The sequence below is a fragment of the Manacus vitellinus genome, unplaced genomic scaffold (genome assembly GCF_001715985.3).
Source record: "Manacus vitellinus isolate BGI_N305 unplaced genomic scaffold, ASM171598v3 scaffold_4_pilon, whole genome shotgun sequence".
In the NCBI taxonomy this organism is placed as follows: domain Eukaryota; kingdom Metazoa; phylum Chordata; class Aves; order Passeriformes; family Pipridae; genus Manacus; species Manacus vitellinus.
In genome coordinates, this window is record NW_021940604.1 from 25,900,199 (window position 1) to 25,924,008 (window position 23,810).

The following is a 23,810-nucleotide window of genomic DNA, read 5'->3' on the forward strand; positions in this document are numbered from 1 at the left end:
TGTAACAGCTACCTGAGACAAAATAAAAGCATATTCACATCAATCACAAAATGATAAATTCTTATTTAAAATAAATTTTAAATAAATATTTGTCTTAGAAAGAAGTCAGCATTACAATCTTGCAGTATTGAGGAGGTTCTTTGTGCAGTACTGACAGTCTTTTCTATTCCCATCTATTCTGAAATCTAAAGCCAGGTCCTCAGCTCACATCTTTCAAAATGTAGTTGGCTTTTAATCTTTCAACTAAAGTTTTGTACCTAGTAAAGAACACCTGAACTGGAAAATATTTACAGGATTGGAATTGCCATGCAAAACCATATTGCACATGGTTAATTCAATATTTGTTTTGTCTGCAACATGGTATGGAATCTTTCCTCCTCTTTTAACAGTCTCAGTGATTAGCCCTCTCACTATAGAAGCATTTGTTAATGCACTACTAGGACCTCATTCTCTAAAGAGAAATATCAACATCTTTAAAACATTTTTTTATAAAATAAAGTGCTGTAAAAAGTACTTTTGTTGTTGTTGAGCATGTGGAGGGTAAGTAAGAGAAATTTATCATGTGGAAGGTAAGAGAAATTTATCATATGAAATGTCTGATTTTTATAAAGTAATTACCTTTTCCTGTTTGAAAAATACAAAAAAGTCCACAAATATTGACAGAATATGTATTTTCCCCAGGTGGGAAAAAGAGAGTGAGGAAAAATGTTAGCAATGTAGAGACAGAAACAGTGTACTGGACATTTTCTATGCTACTACAGCAACTAAAATTAATGAACAGAGAACAAATGGTTGACATATCACCTACCCATGGGAGTTCCAACGCCGTAACCTTTGGAGTCTATAAGGCCTCCAATCTGTGTTAGGTTACAGTTCCTCTGTGTGACAAACTCAATGGTTGTTGACTCCATTAAAAATGCATAATCAGAGGTAAGCACACGTTGGATACCTTCTTCATTACTTTTGACAAGTACTGACTGCCTCCTGCTACTCATGAAGGCCCACATCTTGTCGTAAGTGGAGATTTTGGATTTCTGAAAGACAAATATTAGATGCAACATGAATATGAATAGTACGTCTGTAAGAGTGAAAGCAAATTCTCAGTTTTCACATTGCTCTCTTATCAGGTTTTACTACCTGTCAGTTTTCACCCAGGCATTCTTTTAAGGGTGCCTGTGCCTTTCATCTCATCTGTACTTTTCATCTTCACTTTGTAAAAAAACCCAGCTGGACAGAATCTCAAGTGTGCAATATCTGTTGTTTATCTGGTTTTTTTTTATTGTTCATATGTTTTATATATGGAAAACTATTAAATATTTCACTGTAGCCAAGATAAGCAACAATGTTATGGAGTTTTACAGGAGAAACTGTGGATTCTGACAAAATTGAAATTTCACTCATTTCAATTTCTCAGTTGAACAGTTCTGAAAACCTAAAGCACAGTGTGGCAGTCCGAAGTAATCAAAGCACTTACAGACAGCAGTATATGGAGAAAACATTTTTGAAGTAGAGGGCAGCTAACATTTTATCCATGGTACATGACAAAAATACTTGGAGAAAGATTTCAGGTAAGAGATAGTATCATTCTCTGGTCACACTAATGCTATCTTGCCTTTCATAAATTGCCTACTAAAAGTCCTAAAAATGAATATGTGCTTTCTGATTTAATATTCTCAGAATACAAGGAAATGTTGTAGGAAGAGAGTCAGTAATCTGGGACAAAGGTATCAGTAGTTTGGAAGAAAATAATGATGTGCAACTACAGAGGAGTTGCTTCCCTTTTTTCACCTCAGTAATTACCTTCCTTTGTTTTTGTAAAACACAGTGCTTAAGAGCTCATAATGACTGGATAAACTGAAGGTATTAAAAGTACTGAACATTTTATATTATACTTGTCCCATCTGTTTAATAACATTTCAAACTCAAAATGTATCAGAAAATGATATGTAATGTTAAATCTTACCTAGTAACTAAAATGTAGAAATACAATGTGAGCACTCGTATTATCAGACTTTTTACAGTCTTTCCTGTTTTAATGTCAACCCTAAACATAATTCTGCCATCAGCTCTGGTGGAAATACTAAACAAAGATTGACACTGCAAACCTTTCTGAAGTTCAGCTGATTGACAGCCAGAAATTCTTCCCCAGAGTAGAATTAACAATATATGTGGAATAAAAAGAACATTTATTTAGAAAAAAGAGATTATTGTTCCCCTGCTGAGACACAATCCAAGAGTTGCTTCACTCTGCCTGGGGACTTAGCAAATCAAGCATTTAAACTAAGTCTAGTGTCAATGCTAAAAAAACTGAAGACTTTTAGGGCTCTGCATTATGTGGTTGTTACTGTACTGAACATAGGCTGGGACTGATTTCAAAAGATCTTAGTAACAATGCAAAGGGAAAGCATTCTTCCTCAGAATATACTGTGAACACATAGAATACAGAAGACCAGATAGCTATGGACTGTCCTCATAGGGTTTCCTTTTTACATCAAATAATTCTTGCAAGCATTTAATGTTGCATTGTAGCATAATGTACTTTAAGCAATGCACATCAGCTCTGTAGGAATCTAAATTACCATGTAATACAGTAAAAGGTGGAAAAAAATGTTTTTCAATAGTTGTAAAATTTTACCAAGAACCTGTATTTAATTCTTTTGTCACAGTCTTTATCCCAGTAAATATTTTAACCACTATAAATAACCTGAGCAATATAAAACATTGGTGGAGAAAACAATTTCAGTAAATTGTTAGATTTACACATTGCTGACACATATTGAGGGGAAAAAGAAAAAAAAAAAGAAAAAAACAAATGAGCTATAATTAAAAAAAAAAAAACAAACAAAAAAAAACAAAGGAAGAATGAACTGCAATACATATATATTTCTAGATTTTTGTTGAGAAAAAGAATTACCTCCAGCATGAAAATGTGTTAGCAAGGGCAATTGGTTGGTCTCTACTGAAGCATTACAGCATGTGAAAAAAATACTATATCCTCTAAAGGACAGAGTGCTCATATTATGATGGCTGATTTAATCAGCTAGGATGAAGCCACAGCTAATATTGAATAGAAAAGAAAAAATGTCATCAACAAAATCAGAGAAAGCTCCTGCACAGGACAGTTCATTTACTGGAATAATTAAAACAAAAACATTAAAAACGTCTATACATGATTAATGAGACCGTAAAAGAGAACACAAAATCTAAAATATCAGTGCACATGGCTCACCACTGTAAAGCTAACAGGGGTGACAGAAATGCAGAGAGATATCTCAGTTTTCTCATATAGGCAGAACACTACAATGCCTTTGGACTACTTTCTTCCAACCCTAAAAGATGAAATGATGCCAGAAAAAATGCCCTTCTACTTATGATCTCTAAATTCTAATTAGTGTTCAGAAATTCTTACCAAAGAAAAATGGTATAGGCTAAGGATTTTTTATATTTTTTTAATGCACAACAAAATTTTTTTTTATCTCAAAATAAATTAAAAAAACCTCCATCATTTGATTTAGGAAAATACACTCACAGATAGTTTTCCTGTGTTTGGCAAAATACTCAGCAAAGTCATTGATGAAAATCAAGAAGCCAGAACAATCAAAAGCATCAGGAGCTTATTTGACATTGAACTAAAGAGAATGACACTCCAATATATACATATTGCTTCTTGTGGTTATGACTATCATTCATACTGTTAGAAGCAGATGCTGCAATTTACATTACGTTTCCATCTTCTTTCACTGTGTGCAAATCAACCTGGTTAATCAACTTATATAGTCTGTCAATGAAGTGTATTATTTTATCTGGGCTAGTTCACCATATTGTTTCCTCTAACTGGAAATCACTGTCTGGAAATCCAACCTAACTTGAAATCAACCAGAAATGATGTCTGTATAAGGTAACTTGTGGTGACATGATTTATCATGCTTGTATTCCCTCAGTAATGCTGAAGACAATGCACAGTAGTAAGAAAGCTGCTTTGCAGTGTTTGAATTTCACTGGAATAAAAAAAGAGAACTAACTAATAGGAAAGCTGGAAATGAAAAGATTAAGCAAGTCTAGAAACTCATTTACCTGATGCATAAAATGGTAGCTCTCACAATGACAGAGGATACTGTCAGTGTCATATTCAACGTTCATGAATTAAACATCATTGCAAGATAAGTAGGCATGTCAGGGACCACAAATGGAGCCATGGCAAAGACACTGAGTCAGTCATAGTCAAATGCTATGTACAAATATGAGTCTGGAAACAGAATGAATTATTGTCGGTAATGTGTTACTTCTTCATCCTGACGCACTGGCTAGGAAAGACAAATATCTGAACAGTGTGACTCAGGACCACGGGGCTAGAAAAATATCAGGATGTTGAATAAGTGCCAGAATAATCAAGGATCAAAGGACAAGGAAGCAGACCTCATGATACAAGTCAGAAGTGGATAAATGCACAGTAAAATATGCTAGGCAAAGTATGACATTTTTCTATAAAGGAAAATTACAGATCCATTAATGGAGATTTTTATTTTAATGAATGCTTACAACTTCTTTTCTGGCTTCTAAAAGCAGTTTGTGCCACAGAAAATGCTTCAGCTTTGCTTGCACCCATGCAATATTTAAACTCAAAAGAAGCTGTAATAACTAAGGAAAGATTAAAGGTAATTAAAATCAAAATTTTGAGAAAAAAATAAGTTAAAAAATTCTGTAACACACTACTTATATATTTTATGAAAGCACTCTCCACCACATAAGAATTAAATCATCACAATTATTATGTCAGAAAAAAACCTCACAGACTCCCAATTCTACTTCAGTATTTTCCATTTATGACACAGTCTATGACAGCTATGTGACTTCTCTTTTCCTGAGCATTGCATGCTTAGTGGACACAGGCCAATATTCTTAAAGTTGATTCATAGATCTTTTTAAAGCCAAACGAACAATTTTGCACATTAATTCTGACACAGACTATGAAATGTCACTCCTGAATGACCTCACCAAGTTCAACACCTGTGTGTTCGCACTAACAAAAAGAATGACATATGAAGAGAGATTTCATAAAGACCAATCTCTGTGAGCCTTAGCAAGGTGACCAGGATGGTCTCTCACAGCATCCTTGACAACAATTTGGAAGGATAAGGACTGGATGGATGGAGGACTGGACAGGTGGAGAACTGACAAAGATATTAATCTTGGAAAGTAGTAGTTAACAGTTCAAGGACAGATTAGCATCTTGCCAGGAGCTGAGTACCTCAAGGGTCAGTCCTAGACCTGATACTACTAAATATCTTTATAAACAGTTTGGAAAATGATATTGAAAGCACCCTCATCAAGTTTGTAGATGATACAAAACAAGGAGAAGAGGTAGAAACACTGAAAAAAAGAATTACCATGAAGGTAGACCATAAGAGGCTTGAAAATTAGTAAACAGGAATTGCATGGAGTTGTATCTGGTTTGCTTGGGTAGTTTTGGTAGCAGACGGGCTACCAGGGGTGATTTCTGTGAGAAGCTACCAGAAGCTTTCCCCATATCCAACAGAGCCAATGTCAGACAGCTCCAAGATGGACTCACCGCTGACCAAGGCTGAGCCAATCAGGGATGATAGTAACATCTCTGTGATAACTTTTTGAAAAAGGAAAAAAAAAAAAAAAGTTGTTGTGCATCGAAAATTGCAGCCAGAGAAGAGTAGAATGAGAACATGTGAACATCTCTGCAAACACCAAGGTCAGTGGAGAAGGAGGGGGAGGGAGTGCTTAAGAGTGCACCAGAGTCGAGGTTGCCCTGCAGCCCATGGTGCAGCCCATGGTGGAGCAACTGCCCCCCTGCAGCCCATGGAGGACCACAGGAGTGCAGAGATCCACCTACAGCCCATGGAGAAGCCCATGCTGGAGCAGGTGGATGCCCAAAGGAGGTTGTGACCCCATGGGAGGCCCAGGATGGAGTAGGGTCCTGGCTGGGACCTGGTGACCCATGGAGAGAGGAGCCCACGGTGGAGCAGGTATTCTTGGTAGGACTTGTGGCCCTGTGGGGTACCCACGCTGGAGCAGCCTGTGCCTGAAGGACTGCACCCCATGGAAAAGTGACCCACATTGCAACAGCTTGTGAACAACTGTTGCCTGTGGGATGGACTCACGCCAGACAGGTTCATGAAGGACTGTCTCCCATGGAAAGGACCCCAAGGGGAGCAGGGGAAGGACTCTCTCCCTGAGCAGTAGTAGAAACAATCTGTGATGAACTGACCATAAACTCCATTCCCTGTCTCCTTGCGCCGCTGGTGGAAGAGGAGATAGAACTTGGGAAGGAGAGAAGGGTGGGGGGAAGGCGTTTTAAGATTTATTTTACTTCTCATTCTCTGCTCTGATTCTGCTAGTAATAAATTTAATAAATAACCCCATTTTGAGTCTGTTTTGCCCATGATGGTAATCAGTGAGTGATCTCTCCCAGTCCTTATTCTTATCATGAACCTTTCACTATATTTCCTCTCCTCTGTCCCGTCACAGAGAAGAGTTAGAAGGTGGCTTTAGTGGGTACCTGGCATCCAGCCAGGGTCAACCCACTATGGAGGTTTAAGAAAGATAAATGCAAAGTCTACCTTGCATGGAAGAAAGTAACCCCAAAGATCCATCCTGGCTAGGAATTGACTGGTGGGAGTCTATTTCAGCTGAAAATTATTTATGGTCCCAAGACAGCTAGAAGAACATAAGTAAGCAGCCCATCTTTGCAGCGGGAAAGCAAACTGCTGGCCAGATCAGCAAGACTATAGTCAACAGAAAAAGGGATGTGATTAATGCACAATACTTGGCACTTGTCAAGCTGCACCAGGAATGCTGTGTCCAATTTTGGTCCTCTGAATTCAAGGAGAGATGTTAACATTGGAGAGTGTCCATCAAGGTGATCAGAAGATTGGAGACCTCAACCTACAAAGAAAGATTTATGGAAATGGTGTTCTAGAATGGAAGGCTTACAGAGAATCTAATCACCTTCTTCCATTACCTAAAGAGAATGTTAAGAGAGAATTTGAAGGTACTCTCCTCATTAAGAGGCATAGTGACAGAATTAAGAGGCCATGGCTCAAGCTGCTGATGGAAAGTTCTTTGTGGATATAAGGAAAAAATTCTTCACCATGAGAAAAACTAAGCGTTGGAACATGTAGCTAAGAGAAGCAGCAGAATCAGCGCACTGGAAGTATTTGTGACAGCTTAATGGGACTCTGAATAAGTTAATCTAAGATCATGCTTTCGATTAGGAAAATGGATCTCCTCCAACAAGACTAAGGGATGCCTAGAGATCACTTCCAACTTTGAGTTTTCATTGATTTCTTCAGTTCTTTGAAACTCAAGTAGAAATCATCCCAGCTGTTTCATACATGACCCTTTGGAAATCCTGAACACCGGTATAGGAATCAAAACTTAACTGTTCATATAGTAAATTATTTTATTCATTCCTTATTCTTTTGTAAGTTTGATGTTTTCTTTTGACACATGCCCTAAATCTACATAGCTGTGAAATAAGCTAGAAAATGCATTTCTGATGTTCTTAATGATGGCAAAAGCACTAACGTATCTCAAGATTTTTTTCTAAACAAAAGAAGGCTAGATGTCAAATTTAGGTGAAGAAAACATTTTAGCCAATCCTCTTATGGCTCATAGATGTTCTAAAATATCTGGGATATGTTTCCAGTATTTTAGGCCACAAAGGATTAGTATCATTAATAGATAGAGAAAGTTAATTAATTGAATACATTTCAAATCATAGCATGACAAGTTTAAAACTGAGAGAACAAATGAACAGCCTAACGTAAAGAATGTTTTAGGAATTCTGTAATTCTCCCGAAGTGTTATAAATACAGGAAAATTCAAAGATAAGACTCTTTGAAAGAATTCAAACACTTGTATAAATGAAAATAAATTGTAAATAAACATAGACTATTCACTTGCTTGAAGTGTCAGCAGATGGAAAATTGTAAAGGCTGATTGTTAATGTTCAGATATCTATCAATGACCAATGATGTGTTTGTTCTGTTGGACGCTTCATATACTTTACTGTTTCTGTAATTTATATCTGTGTACACTGGTCCACCTCTCCAAGTTCTTAATATGAAACTGAATTCTTTGGAATAGATACTGTTTTCTCCAAGTAGCTAAATGTTTCTGAAATGGACAACAATGATCCATTACTAGGACTTCTGAGCTGAACAGTAATATAAGGAAATAATGATACATATCAGAATCACCTGCAGGAATTAGAATAAAAGATGACAGTTCTTATTAATTTTTTAGCTTTACATACACTACGTTTAAGCACTGCATGTCTTATTGCAGCTATTTGATTTAAATAATACATTTAAACTTTTTAAATTACTGAAATAATGTCTAGTTTCTCATAAGCCTTAGTTAATTCTACACTCTGAAAGTGCTGTTTTTTGACCCAGCAGAAGCAGTGTAATTACCAATTTTGACATAGCTGAGCACACTATGTGAAAAACGCAATTTGGTCTTAACTGGATATCTGCACCTGATGCCTCCAAAGGATAATACTATGCCACATACAATCCAAACTGTGCATTCAGATAGATGTAGTGCACAGTTTTGAATCACTGCTATAGGATAAGGCATAGCTTTTACAGAGTATAGTGCTAATCACTAGCACCATAAGTATACTGAAAATATTGCACATTCTTCCACCTGTGCTGGGCAGCAGACCAGACTTAAATGAACTTAGCTGTTTTCTATTGCCTAACAGACAAACATTTCAAGTGAACTTCTGAGTATCATCTAATTTTCTTAATGGTTTAACAACTAGTTATAAAAATTACCTCTTCAGTATCATATTTTTTTATTGTTTCCTAGAACTATTAGACTAGCTTCTGCTCAGCCATCACAGAAAAATGAAAAAGACACACTCTACTTTTTCAGACTGGTCTTATTCACTCTAACCTTCTGACCTCAGGGCATTACTTTTCTCCTTTTTTTTTTTCTTTCCCCCACCCTCACCCCCCAATTTTTTCAGAGCTGCTGAGGCCTGAAAACCCCTAAGTGAACCAGACAATTTAGATTTTGTTGTGTCAGCATAAAAACAATAATGCATACAGCGTTCTCTCCTCCATAACGGCAGTTTTTATGGTCCACAGAACACAAATGAAAAAGGTAGGAAAGGTTTTTCTGCCAAGAATAGAGCTACAAGGAATGAAAAATGCAGTGCTCAGAGAAAGACATTTTTACTCTTGCTCTGATTGTGCTGACTTTTTGTTTTAAAAACCAAAGATTTTGAACAAATGTTAAATATTTCAAGTAATTTATGGTTTAAAAACTTCGAACTTTAACGCTATTGAAATAAGTTTTTACTATCAGCTTTGACCTGGAAATAACTAAGGACTTTATAGCTCCAAAATCACTAATGGATTTCAGAAAACTTTCTTGCCTTTTATACCAGAATGTTTCATAGTCCTCTACTGAATTATAATTAACATCATAAGAGTTCTTGCTGTAAAATACTATGGAAGATGACAAGTGTGATATTTCTCACACTTCTGTAGGTTTCTTCCTCCATAAGTAGGAATAAGAAATTAATCAAATTTAATCTGTTTCTAAAGCAGATCCTATATTCTGGATGTTTGCAAAGGTAAGCCTACTGCTGTTCACTCTGCCTGTTCTCAGATACAAACTGCATGTACAAAACTCCACGATTCATTTGCACTGTATCAGAGAGCAACGTCCTTTTCCAAAAGCAGTGGCTGCATAGTTTCATCATTGGAACTGAGCATGAAGCTCACAAATACTACTTTAAATATTACCTCTAATAGAGTAAGAATTTGTCACATGATTTTATGTCATGTGACATTTTATGCCATGATTTTAATAATTGTAGTCTCACAGCATCTACACCTGTATGAAAAACATTTATGCAATGTTCAAAGCAAAATTAATATGTACCATATTCTAAACACTCTGTTGCTGTAGTGGATTGAAATAAACTCATTGGGCAGCATTAGAAATCAAACTCAACATCACTTTGATCAAAGATCTCTTTGAATGAGAAGAGAGAGCCCACTAATTATTATTTGCCTTTTTTTTCCCCAAAAAAGCACAGTGAAAATAAATATTGTTGCATTGCCTTCACAGGTTTCAAAAACTTTATGGAAGTTCTACTGCCAGTTTTTTCTCTAATGGTATGTGTCAAGCAGCAGCATTAACATTAATTACTGCTTGTAATTATGGTCATCAAAATCAGACTAATTGCACAGGTGAATTGTTGGGGTTTTTTCCCCTGATAAGTTCACCCATTGGTTCTGTTAACAGACCCAAAAACATACTTTACATGAAAATGGCCAATAATTTCAAGTATTTCTTCACAAAGTAGCTCATGCAAAATATTTACCAACAGTGGATTAGCACAAGTCACCACTGAGGTATTCCGCAGTGGGATTTGGGTTTAGCATTCAGTACTTTTTTATTACAGCATGTAAATTACCAAACACATTGGACCATATGTGCTAGTTAAGAACAGATGAATCTTTCTCTGTACTTTTCTGACCTTGGTGAGAAGAAAATCGAAGTTAATTCAAGCAAGCACGATTGATACCATATGTGGTTCATATCAAAGGTATAGAGGAGTGGTGGGATACTGATTAGAAGAATTATTTGTTAGCATATCTGTCAGGTCTTGGAATAATTCTGGTAGTTTTATCTTTAAACACCTTTAGTCTCCTAAACAATGTACTTGAGAAGATAAGCAATATTACACTTAAGGAGATGCTTTTCTTGAACAATGGAGAGATTAAAAAGATCTGGAACTAAAAATTACAGTAAAAGACACAGGAACTTTTCAGCCAAACTTGTTCTTGAAGAATACATCTTTAGACATTCTGCTTTATTTGTAATTAGGAAGAGGTAGAATAAGTATGTGGCAGAACAGTAGGGAAAGGATTCACTTTTCTGCCTTGTTAACTGGTATATTCTATTTTTTTTCAGAAGAATTGCTCAAGATTAGCAGCAATAAAGTAATTGAGAATTTCCAAGTAACAAAAAAGGGTGTGAAAATTCCTCAGCAGTTTTTTTGACCATTCAGTGACTTAATTCAGTAATGTTAAATAATACACCAACACTCAGTCACAAACAATTCCAAGATTTGTCTGGTTAATACTGTGCTGACTACTTATTTTATTATTGCTCATTACAAAGGCCTTAATAGGTAACTGAACTGTGAAGAATCAGTCTTGAAAAAAAACAAAACAAAAGAAAAGCACCATTTTGAGTAGCATTATCAGGTGTGATCTTCTGAAACTACTGGTTCAAAATTCAAATATTCCTTGTATTTTTGTGGAGAAAAAGTAGAAGTAAAATCAATGAAAAATTCATGCACTATATTTCCACTTCTATATGTAAACTGCAGAAACTTGTGCTGCTCAAAAGCTGCCTATAAATACATAGAGTTTGCTGTTTCAGTAGAACCTTGGTTAATATATTTTCTTTAAGAATAAATTAGATTGAAATTTAAATTGCAAAAGTAATTTTAATTTGAACACATTTAACATTGGCTGTAGGAACAGATACTTATTTCTGAGACAACAGTTCTCTCGTGTTTACACTAGAAAGTGTCTGTCATATAGTATGACCTGATCATTGCAGCCTGAAAATTATGGATGTTCTATTCATGTTAGTTGCCCTGAATTTTTGGAAAGATTAAGGCAAAAAGCACTGTAACCTCTTATTTCTTCCATTTTCAGCATTTTCTGTGTGCATTTCGGATGCAAACACAGGTCCAACTATATTCTTATTAAACATCATCTTCAATGACAGAAATCAAAGTTAAAATGACACTAACATTGAGCCATATCAGCCAGAACAAGGAAATAAGCAGGCAGAGCCTGAGATGACCTTCCATCAGAAAGCTAGGACAATACCCTGATGTTTATTATTTACATTAATACTGTACAAATTAGAGAAGAGAAAGAGAAGGATACAAGTGATAAGTACCTGTCTTACTTTCATCACAAGTTGAAAGCTCTTCAAAGTCTATTAAATACTTGGAAGAAACCAAAAATATTACGATTTCTGTGTTATGGAAAATCTTAGTATTTCAGCAATTTCAGACGCACTGAATTGCAATAAAAAGTGTAATTGCAAACTGTGAAATCAAATTTCAAAAAAGCATTACATAATAGTGTATTAGGAACAAAGTAGACAGCATGAGAGGGAAAAATAGGAGAGAACAAAATTTCATATTGATTTTACTTGGCAGAAAAATTAAGACAATAGTAAAAATCAAAATTTAAACATGGAATTTTTTTATTTTTGAGAAAATATTATTTTTTAGAGAGAATTCCTGGGCTGGCCTAAAAATTTTCAGTGGTACGCAGCAAGATTACATCATGTGAGTTCCAGGACACCTAAATGATATTTTAACCTTTCTAATTAAAAATTTCTGCTGATTCCCACAGATTACTTTTATTATTGATTTAAATATTATTTGACATTTATGTATTTATAGTTATACATGGTAAATCCAATAATTTTATAATCTATGCATTTTTGGGGCAGAACAAAATTTTGTATCAACAATTAAATGCTTCAAACATGGCTTGAAATAATTATTACGTGGCCTGCGACATCCGAGTTCTGAAATACAGTCAGGAGAAGAAATAGATATTTGACCTGCACTGACGTACTCTAACGAAAATCCGTGTTTCATCTCAGAAATATTGTGTGGGCTGGTATGAGATACCATAACTCCTAGAAAATTTACTATGTTAATGATCATAGGGGGATTGGAACTGAATGATCTTTAAGGTCCTTCTAACCCAAACCATGCAATGATTCTATGATTATCAGAACTACTGAGGATTCTAGACATTTTTCCATGGAACTACTGGGTGCAGCTGTGCATCATACTGCAGATCTTTCCCTGTCAAACTGTCAGTAAACTGATCAGTTGGACATAAAAAAGTAATTTTGTTATTCATCCAGTAAAAACCTAATGGGAAAAGAATTTCTAGTGCAGTTTGAGCATCCATTAAGAGAAATTTAGATAAATTTATATTATTATTGTTGCTAATCTGCTTACCAAAACAAGTCACCTTTTCAGGATACTACCTGAAAAGCAACTATTTTAGAAACCTTCAATAAATAACAACTAAATATGTATATATTTATATGTATATAACAAAAGCTAATAACATTACCTGTGACTGATTTAATGATCTACTGTTCATATGTATTACATAACACTGAAAACAATCACAATGAAAACAAAAATAGAGTGAAAGCACAGAAGACTCATACAATTCATTCTACATAGTTTGACAAAAATGAACAGTTGCACTGACAATGCTGGTGATTGTATTTTAGCACATTACTGATTCCTCTGTCAATGTGTTATTGTGGTTATATTGTTTTGGATGACTCTTTAGTTGACTTTTCATTACTCATAGGTAGGATTGAAGAGATCACCTATGAGTTTGAAAGCCACTGTTAGGAAACATCTTGTAGCAACACTGCAAACCTGATTTCTCTGCATATGTCAAGAAGAAAGGCAGCCAAAGCAGTGACAGTACAAGCAACTTCAAACATAACAAAGTGGATGAATTTTTTTGGGCAAGTAAGGAAATGTTTTCATGTTTATTTTGACTATCAGTCATCTGCTGAGGTTGCTTAAAATGTGCTAATTAACACAATATATTTTTCTAATGTGGATCTGGATCAGCAGTTGGACTGATACACCCCTAGCCCATTTTAATATAAACAGCTACAGATAAGTGATAGACATTTTCTGCCAATAATAAAATTAATAAAGAAAAATAACTTGCTTTAAGGTGTATAGCTCCATAAAAATTTTTAACTTAAGTCACAAGACCTGAATCAACTTCTGTGGTTTCATCTTAGCAATAGTTAATGTCAGTAGTGTGCATCAGCACTATGCATTCAATGTCATCTCTCAAACGGGGACAAGTATTATAATCTTATTAATTTGCATATATATTCTTATAATTTATTCTTGTAATTTGATTCTGGTTTATGTTTATCTGACAAAGTTGCACTGAACCTTTCAGGAAGGTGACAATTTATTGAAGATTTCTGAGGAAGTTATATTCATGTTCATATGACAGATTTGATAGCATCTGTTAATTAGCCCACTCTATCCATTCAGATCATGTCAGTATTTGCCATAATTCTAGAACTCTTTTTTTCTAGCAAAAAATTTATCCAATAAGAATGGACAGTGATTAGATATTATGGTATCTCTGATTTTTTTTTTTAAAATTTTAAATTCAAATACATAAGTAGGAACTTATTAAGTCTAAAGAAACACCAAACAAAAAAAACCCCACAAATCAAAGTCCCATAATTACAGCATTTTCTTTGGATTCTAATTACTCTCCATTTGATTTTCTCCTTTTGAGCTAAACATTAGAATAAAGAAAATCCCAGTAACTTGCTTATTTGTTCTATTTACTCCAAGGTTGCAAAATCATACGCATGATTCTTCTGGTTCTGCTTGCTGTTAACTATTATCCTAATGGGACTTGTAAGTGAGAAAATTCATGTGTTGAGACAAAGACAGTTAAACAGGTAAAGCAAAAGCTGTGTGCACAAGCAAAGCACAACAAGGAATTCATTCATCACTTCCCATGGACAGGCAGGGGTTCAGCCATTTCCAGGAAAGCTGGGCTCTGTCATGTGTACCTATTACTTGGGAAAACAAATACCACCACTCAAAATATCCTACCCCCCCCTTCCTTCTTATTTCCCCAGCTTTATAGGCTAAGCATAATCACAAACGGTGTGGAATATCCCTTGTTCCTGTTCTGTAAGAGGATGGCCCATGTACCAGTGTCCCAGATTACCACAGCAATCACAGAATCACAGAACTGTTGAGGTTGAAAGGAACATCTGGAGATCAATCTTGCTTCAAGGAAAGTCTAGCAGAGCAGGTTGTCTAGGGCATTGTCTAAGGTTTGAGTATTTCCAAGGATGGAGATCCCACAGTCTGTCTGGGCAACATTTCCTAGTGCTTGACCTTGGCAGTAAAATGTTTAAACATAAATTCTCGTATTTCAATTCTTGCCTCCTGCTTTGTCTTCTTTCACTGGATACTGCCAAGAAGAGTCTGGCTCCATCATTTTTATACTTTCCCATTAGGTATTTATAAATATCAGTCTACATTCCCCACATGCAACCTTTCTTTCTTCCAGGCTAAACAAATACAGCTCTGTCACCTCTCTTCAAATGATGGATGCTCCAATACTTTAATATACTGGGGTTTTGACATTTTCTTTTGTTGACCTGCATGAGGTTGCTACCTACCCACTTCACTAGGCTGTTGAAGTTCCTCTGAATGGCAGCACAACATCCAGTCTATCAACTACTCCTCTCAGTTTTGTATCATCTGTAAACTTGCTGAGGGTCCACTCTGTCCTACCATCCAGGTCACGAATGAATCTGTACGGGACCCAATATCATCACTGAGGTGGTTTTATATGTTTGCAACTGATCTCCAGCTGCACTTCAAGCTATTCATAACAACCCTTTGAGCCTGGCACTTCAACCAGTATTTAGTCCTACTCACTTTTCACTTAATCTGGTCCATACTAAACTAGATAGACACCCTTCACCGATGATATAGAAAAAAAATTTTTCCTGGTGTTGTCCTGGTGTTGATCTCCCTTCCAAAATCCAGCGAAGGCATTTAAATAACCTGTAAGAGTCTCTTCATATTACTTAGCATAAGGTTTTGTAGACAAAGTGGATTTCTGTTACACTGAAGAGACAAAGAATCATAAAATCATAGAATATCCTGAGTTGGAAGGGACCCATGAGAATCATCAAAGTCCAACTTCTGGTCTTGCATAGAACTGCTCTAAGAATCATACCATGTACCTAAGAGAGTTGTCCAAACACTTCTTGAACTCTGGCAGGTTTGGTGCTGTGACCACTGCCCTGGGGAGCCTACTCCAGTGCTGAACCACCCGCTGGGTGAAGAACTTCTTTCTAATATCCAACCTAAACCTCTCCTGATAGAACTTCAGGCCATTCTCTTTGGTCCTGTCACTGGTCACCAGAGAGAAGAGATCAGTGCCTGCCCCTCAGCTTCCCTTCATGAGGAAGTAGTAGATTGCTATGAGGTCTCCCCTCAGTCTCCTTTTCTCCAGGTTGAACAAGCCAAGTAATCTTAGCCACTCTTCATCCCATCTTTTTTATATACCCATTTTGCCTATGTTTTGTCTTTACGGACAAAAAGTAAACACTTATCTCCATTTAGCTCTATCACTGCACTGGTTTTTTTGCTACGTATAATGCCTTGATTTCAGACTCTACTGCTTCTTATTTTAAATCAACCTACTCTGCTGTTTAGAGATGTCAGTTTACTAACATTTTGAAAGACAAAACAACATCTCTGCTGCCCCCAACACAAGTAAAAAATTGAAAAACTTTACTTTTTTTTTTGTATGTAGTTGTTACTAAAATCGGCCTTAAAAAGTTCAGTTTCTCTATTCAAAACAAAGTTTTCATAATTCTGTTTTATCTTTCTCTAGAATTTTTCTTAGCTGTCTTCCTATTGATTAGGGGAAAAAAAGAATTGTTATCTCAATGAGTGCTTGTCTTAAAAACATCTACTGAGAATTCATTAAATTTTGCCCACTGTGCCTTTTCAATCTGAACCTGATTTTGTGACCTTTATGTCTCACTTTAAAAAATTCGATCTGTTTTAAATCACTAGCTTAGCTGGTTTTTTTTCCATTTGTCTGCACCAAAATACTCTTTGTTCGCCTCAACTGTTTTGACCCTCACTCAATGATTAATGCCTAAAGAAGAGATATGTTAAGCATTTGCTTTGACCAGCTTATTTTTCCACTTTCACGTTTTTTATATCCTTTGAGTCTTTTTTTGATATGTATGAATTTACTTCAAACTGGAAGCTGACAAGAGGCTTAAGGCAATCTCATTTTCTCCCCCTTTAAACAGGCTTTATCTAAGCAATACCAAATACCACAGCCTCGTGCAGTACCTTTCCTTCTCGATTGCCGGGCAGCCCATTTACTTGAAGTATCAGATGATGGAGAAGGAACTAATATAAGCTCATGCATAAATTTACTTGGTTTTGGGATCAAACTTTTGAACTTCTTGAAGGCAATGATTAAGCTGTTTCTTACTGTCTACACAGCTGTCCTACACCAAATAACAGGTTATAAGCTAGTCTACTTCTTTACTTTTATCATCCATTCATACAAATATGAAATGTTTGGAAAGATAATAAGAAAGCTAGCAAAGCATACTCATTAATGGATATAAAATACACAAGCTCACTGAAACCATCTTAGTTTTTAAAAATATTGTCTAAACATCATGCAAGCTATACTTCACTTTTATTTAATTCTCTGGATTCTAATAATCCCTCAGAAATGTATATTGTCCTTGCAATACTTACACCTAAATAAATTAATTTATACTTGTTTTTTTATGTCTTAATTCTCTAATAGAAAATTAAACTTTCAAACATTTGCATAAAATTCTGTCCCTTTAAAATTATCATCCAAAAGAAATGTAATATGTTATGTATTTCAAACATCATATATATATTGCACTCGTATAAAGTTTGTATAGATACTCAAAAAGGAAATTTCTATAGGTATTCTATATGGTGATGAATTGTTTGTGGAGGACAATTTTATGTAACAAGTAAACATCAGTGAAAAATAAAGGATATATTTTTTATGAACATTCAAACATAAATATTATGGACCCTATGACATAATACACAGGCAAAAATTCTGCTAGTCTTTCTGGATTATGCTTAGGTTACTTCACAGTATTCATTATATTTCTATTTTCTACTAAATATTTCAGTAATTCATTAAAAGACTTAGTCAATAAAGAAATTCATTGGTATTAGCAAATAATGTCATAGAATCAGGGAACTATGGAATCATTTAGGTTAAAAAAGACCTCTAGGATATATCGAGACCAACACTTCCAGGTCTACCACTAAACCATATAACTAGTCTAAAATTCACGATTCCATGGCGCAAACTGACTAAAACATGGATTGATAAAAAAAGCTCTTATTGATTCATAGAATGGTTTATGTTAGAAGGGACCTTTTAAGAACATCTAGTCCAGACTCCTCGCCTTGGACAAGGAGCTCTTTCATGAGATCAGGTTGCTCAAAGCCCTGTCAAATCTCACCTTGAACACCTTAAATGATGGGGTATCCACAGCTTCTCTGGGAAAGCTGGTTCCACTGTCCCATCACTCTTTTAATAAAAAATTTCTTCCTTGTGTCTAATGTAAAAAGACCCTACTAAAAAGTGTCTCTCTGATTTTCTTACAAGTTTCCTTTAAGTATTGAAAGACTGCGCTAAAGTCTCCTGGGAGTCCTCTCTTCTCTGGGCTAAACAACTCCCTCTCTCTAGTCTGTCTTCAGAGAAGAGGTACTCCAACCTTCTGATAATTTTTGAGGTCCTCCTCTGAACCCGTTCTAAAATGTCTTGTATTGTGGCTGAAAAGTTTTCATTAGAATAAGACATAGAGCCAGGCACTCAGAAACTGAAAGAAGTAGAAAGAAGGTCTAGAACTAGGAAAGACTAGTATTTATAGAAACATGAGTTTGTGAATATTCTTTGCTCACTGATACTCTCTCCTAAGCAACACGTCTGGACAGTCAGAGGACTGTGCTGAAGTAGTACTATCTGTATGCCAAGGTACACCTAGATTTGGAAGGTGTTTTTTTCTAAAGAATCAGCTACCACATTTTCTCTGAAACATCCTTAGTATTTATGCCTACAAATAAAAAACACTTTCTGAATTATCAAGTTGAAGCCTTCAACTTGGGTAGCACTCAATGGATTTTTTTTCCTGCAAAATTTTTGAATTATAAAATTTTCTTAGAGAAAAATCAATCTGGTCAACTTTTCTGTTAAAAAAACCCTGAACTGAAAAATATATTCTGGGAGAGCCAGAAAAAAATATGATGAGACTCCACAGTAGCAAGCACTCATGACCAATTTACTTCCATTAAAATAAAAAGGACATTTCTTATGTTCTTGGTGAAGCTTAAGAGCCTATTTCAACGTTTACAAGTAATGTATAAATATTTAGAGAATGTTATAAAATTAATTTGGTTATAAAAGTAAGGATACACAAATGAAGCTCTCATTTGCACATTTGATTTGAGCCTTACTCTAACAAAAAAGAAATTATATGCCTATGTTCATAAACATCTTTCCAGTTGCCTGCCACTCTCAGTATAAACTATCAGTATCACTGTTTTTTGTCAGAATTTTTGAGGTTGAATGTGGTAGAAATAAGAGAGACATCAAGACAGAACCAAACCACTAATCTTGAGATATTAATAATTTCAGTAGAGACATTTCATTTAAGACCAGATGAGGATAAGAAGCTACAACCTAGGCCAATCATTTTCTTCACCATACTCACTTTGGTTGTTTCCACATCATAGCAAAGCAGAGTGTATGGGGAAAAGAAGTAACTATTTCTGCTCTCAGAAGAGATTCTCTCATTAGACCAATTACTGCTGTGCAACTTTGTTGCTAGTAACAGCTGTTAGCAGAAAAGGTAGACATTTAATGATTACCCAAAAATGAGCAGACACCTACTGCACAGTGCCACCTTGATTAGTTAAATATAGAAGTTCAACTTAGAAATAAGTTGGACACGTCCACTTGCTAGTACCAAGCTTTGTGGAGCAACAGATGGAAGAGGAAGGAAGGTAGTTCAGTGATTTGATAGAACAAATAGTCAAGAAGGTGCACTTAAAACAGTTTCCAAGGTAACTACCTCCGAGGTTGAAACCTATAAATAGGGGTACAAACAGGGTTTCAACTATGAGACCAAAGACAATCAAATATGTAAAGCAAAATAAAAGAGTGGAAGATTGAATGAAAGAACATGAAAAATTATGTTTAATAAAAAATTAGTAGAAAAAATGTATTTCAAAAAATTACTGCATATTAGTGGTCTCTGAAAAACAAATACCTCCACTTGAATGTCTCTGTGCAAAGGCACACAACACTGCAAATAGACAAAAGAAGTTACAGCCATGCACATGCCTGCAGGGCTATGATCTTATTGACTTCATCAAGACATGGTAGGATGACTCCTATGACTGGAGTGTGGGAATGGAAGGATACAAGCTCTTCAGGAAGGGCAGACTTGTGAGACAAGGAGGGGATGTCACCCCCTATATCAATGACCAGCTGCAGTGCATGGAGCTACTCCTGGGAATGAATGAGGACCCAACAGATCTTATGGGTCGGGCTTAAAGGGAGGGCAGAGACAGGTGACATTATAGCGAGGATCTGCTCAGGCCACCAGACCAGGAAAAATAAGCAGATGAATCTCTCTACAGAAAGATAGGAGTGGCCTCATGTTCACAAGCCCTGGTCCTTATGGGAGATTTTGACCTGATACCTACTGATACCTACTCGAGGAATAGCATGGCAGGGCATAAGCAATCCAGGAGCTTCCTGTAACGTGCTGATGGCAACTTCCTTCTCCAAGTGATAAAGAAGCCAACAAGGAGAGGTGCTGTGCTGGACTTTGTTCTCAACAACAAGTGAGCCTTTTGAGTCACCTCTGCATCAATCATTTTGGGAAGTTTGTTAAATCTGTTTTGGCTCAAATTTGCCTGTATTTACATGACAATTTAGCTGTTGCTCTTAATCTTTCTTTTTACTACCTTTGAGAAAAATCCTTTTGCTGCCACATCAAAAGTACTGGGCCTGAAGTAAATATTGGCCCATAACCAGCAAGTTTTATTTCAGGTAAATCACAAAGGAAAGATTAATGTGGTCTTTGGAAAGGCATATTTTTTGAAAAAGAATCAATAATAATCTTATTCACAATTTAGGGAAATATTTATTTGATGAATTCATAGCTCAGATGAAATATATGTTTCTAGGTTAACATCCTGTATCAACTATACTATTCATGTTATTGACATGAACATAATGTATGCATGCATGTTTATGACACTGAAAGCAGCTTGAAATATTCTTGTTTATTATCCTTTAAAGATTTGAATTTTAAGAGTGACAGTTCTTTACATTTTCCTGATACATTTGTCAGAATAGAGAGTAAAGAATAGAAGGAAAGGAAAATAAGAAGAAATCAGTTCTGAAATCCAAATCTCCTTCTGGACACTTCTGATTTTACACCAAATGCTGTTGCAAACAATGACACAAATCAGCTCAGGTAAGCTCTATGATATATAAATTACTAGGAAAATGGAGGTGGTGGAAGAAAAGCAAGTGAAATCCGTGGTTTTCCTGAGATCAAGTACTTAAAGAATAAGATTGATGTTCTTTTCTGTTTTATGGAAAAAAATCCCCCAAAAACAAAAACCAAAAACGCAGTCCAGAAGGCAGTTTAGTCGGGTCAGGCTAATAGATATGGGTTGCAGCATCCCAGGATATTTGTTGCAAACAATACGATAAACTTTGCTCCATAAAAACAAATTCATCCCTTTAAAGAGAAATGGCATAAGAATGACTGTTGCTTCAAAGTACTTCCAACTACTGGAATCTGTCTGCCTGAACTTCTGCTAGGTTATGTGGTAATGCAGTGCTGAAGGCCCGTAAAAGAGTATTAGATAATTTTATGGGGATGGATCTATGGAGAAATGAAAACTCAATCAGAAGAAATGGTGCAGTATTACTTTGAAAATCATCCTGAAATTTCTTCATTATTTCATGTTAAAAAAAAAAAAATTTAAAAAAAACATATTTAAGAGTATCATAAAATTACTCAAATAAGTCAAGAGATTTTTCTGACCTCAAAAAGCTGAAAGTTATTTGTTTAATACCAATGTCATCTATGAGTATTTCAGGTTTTTGCTAAAGATTAGTCTTTAACGAAGGTTTCTTACATAAGTTTTATGTCTCCTCTGTTTTGGGTAAGGGATTTTTTGGTTTGCTATTATTTAGATGAATTTTAAACTTTCAGCGTGTACCTGCCCAAAGTAAAGGTGCAGTTGAACTCTCTGTTGTTGTAGGAGTAAATTCATCTAAATATACAGGATGTATTTATCTCATTATGAATTTCTGCCTACTGAAATCAAGGTAACAGGCCTGTGTGAAAAAAGCTATTGTGTTATGCTAAATCCAGTCAGTAGATCAGTAAGTAAGAAGAACAGATTTTAGGCTGGATCAATTCTATTCTAGGACAAGGAATTTAACATAGAAAACAAACAAATATTGCTTTGTCATAGTAACTAGTTGTTTAAATATTGTTTTAATATTTAAAAGAGACAGACAGCTGTTTGGAAGCTTGTATAGATAGCCTACAACCAAGAAGTCTTAGAAGTCTTGCTCTAATATTCTTCAGGAAGAACAGAATTTTCAAAATGCTTGATTTTTGTAATTAACCGCGACATATTTTTAAAGTATTTTTGTGTACTTTTATGTAAGCCCGGAGAGCTTAGTTGCATGGTTTTGTTGATACTATATCTTTCTGCACTAGCAAAAAGTAACATATCAAGGAAAATCTGATTCCCAGCAGCAGCTTAGTTAAAATCATCTGAAAAGTCAGAGGGAAATAAATTAAGAGCATAATGTTTGCATTTTTTAATCATTATTGACTCTCTCTTTTCTCCCCTCTTACTCAGTCTCTAAGATTTAAACAGGAAATAAAGATTAAATATACCAGCTTAATCAGCTTTCACCTTTCTCTGCTTTTACCATGAACTTAATGCAGTGAATAAAAATGAACTGTAGAGGCTTATTCAAGCAATGGTTTTTGTCACTGAAAGTTTTCTGTCACTGCATGGCTTAAATCTTGGAAAATAAGTTGATGAATCTTTGATATGATATTATTTCTATCATTGTTCAACTTGTGAAAGATGATACACTTACAATCTAAAAAATAACACCCTTTAGTCTTTTAGGGAAAACACGTATAGAATTTCAACCACCTGAGGACTTTACCATCCACAATTTTCATTCTGAAATACAGTCTTAAAAACAGAGTAAACAATCTTAAACTCTGTTTCATTTTAATACCAGTCCTCTCTAAAGACCACTATGAGACTCACATAGTCCTGACTGTTGCATCAGCTCTTGCATGGTGAAATCACGATCACTGTGAAGGGCATCCTGAGGTTTTCCCTACTTACTTCTCTCTATAGCTATCACACAATAACCACCCTATTACTCCTGACATAGTGTTTATTAGAAGGTAACTTGAAGGAGGAGTGGGGAGGCTGGGGAGAGGCGGAGGACAGGAAGGGAGAGAGAGAGAGGTAAAAAAGTATAAGAAATACACTTCCAATGCTAAATAGAGACGGCTGTCAAAAAGCCTGCAAAAGCTATTGTAATTTGTCTGCAATGCAGGTCCAATCAAAATAAATGAACCCAAAAAAAGTGGGAAAACAAAGCTCATGTATTGAAAACAAAGCAATTGTTTACAATTCATTTAGTGAGAGAGAAACTTAATCTAATCAGATATCAATTAACTAATGATGGGTCAAACACTTCTGACAGAAGTCTTTGTGATCAAGACTTCCATCTCATACTGTGAATAGCAGCTTTAGTGGCAGGAGCAGCAAGAGAGCAAGAAGGATTGAGAGTGAAGACATGCTCTGCAGGTTACCCATTTTCCAGCTTCCTTCTGTCAGACACTGCCAGACAGCTTTAGTAGTATGAGACACAGAGAGTGTAGAGAGATAATAAGCTGAAAGTGAGCAATTTTCTAAGGGAAGAAATGAGAACACCTAACAGCTGCCAATCAGAATTAAATGATACTATGAGGATACTTACCTGACAGTTGATGAGTGACAATCTAGTAGGTCTGCACAGCTT

At 35.6% G+C, this 23,810-nt stretch overlaps 1 protein-coding gene across 1 annotated transcript in view; it reads right to left on the reverse strand.

The window, feature by feature from the left end:
* GRIK2 (glutamate ionotropic receptor kainate type subunit 2) overlaps positions 1 to 23,810 on the reverse strand; it is a 369,619-nt gene that overhangs the window by 35,606 nt on the left and 310,203 nt on the right. The window contains exon 15 of the mRNA XM_018078132.2: positions 809 to 1,034. Within this exon, the coding sequence (XP_017933621.1) occupies positions 809 to 1,034 (226 nt within the window). The remainder of the gene's footprint in view (positions 1 to 808; positions 1,035 to 23,810) is intronic.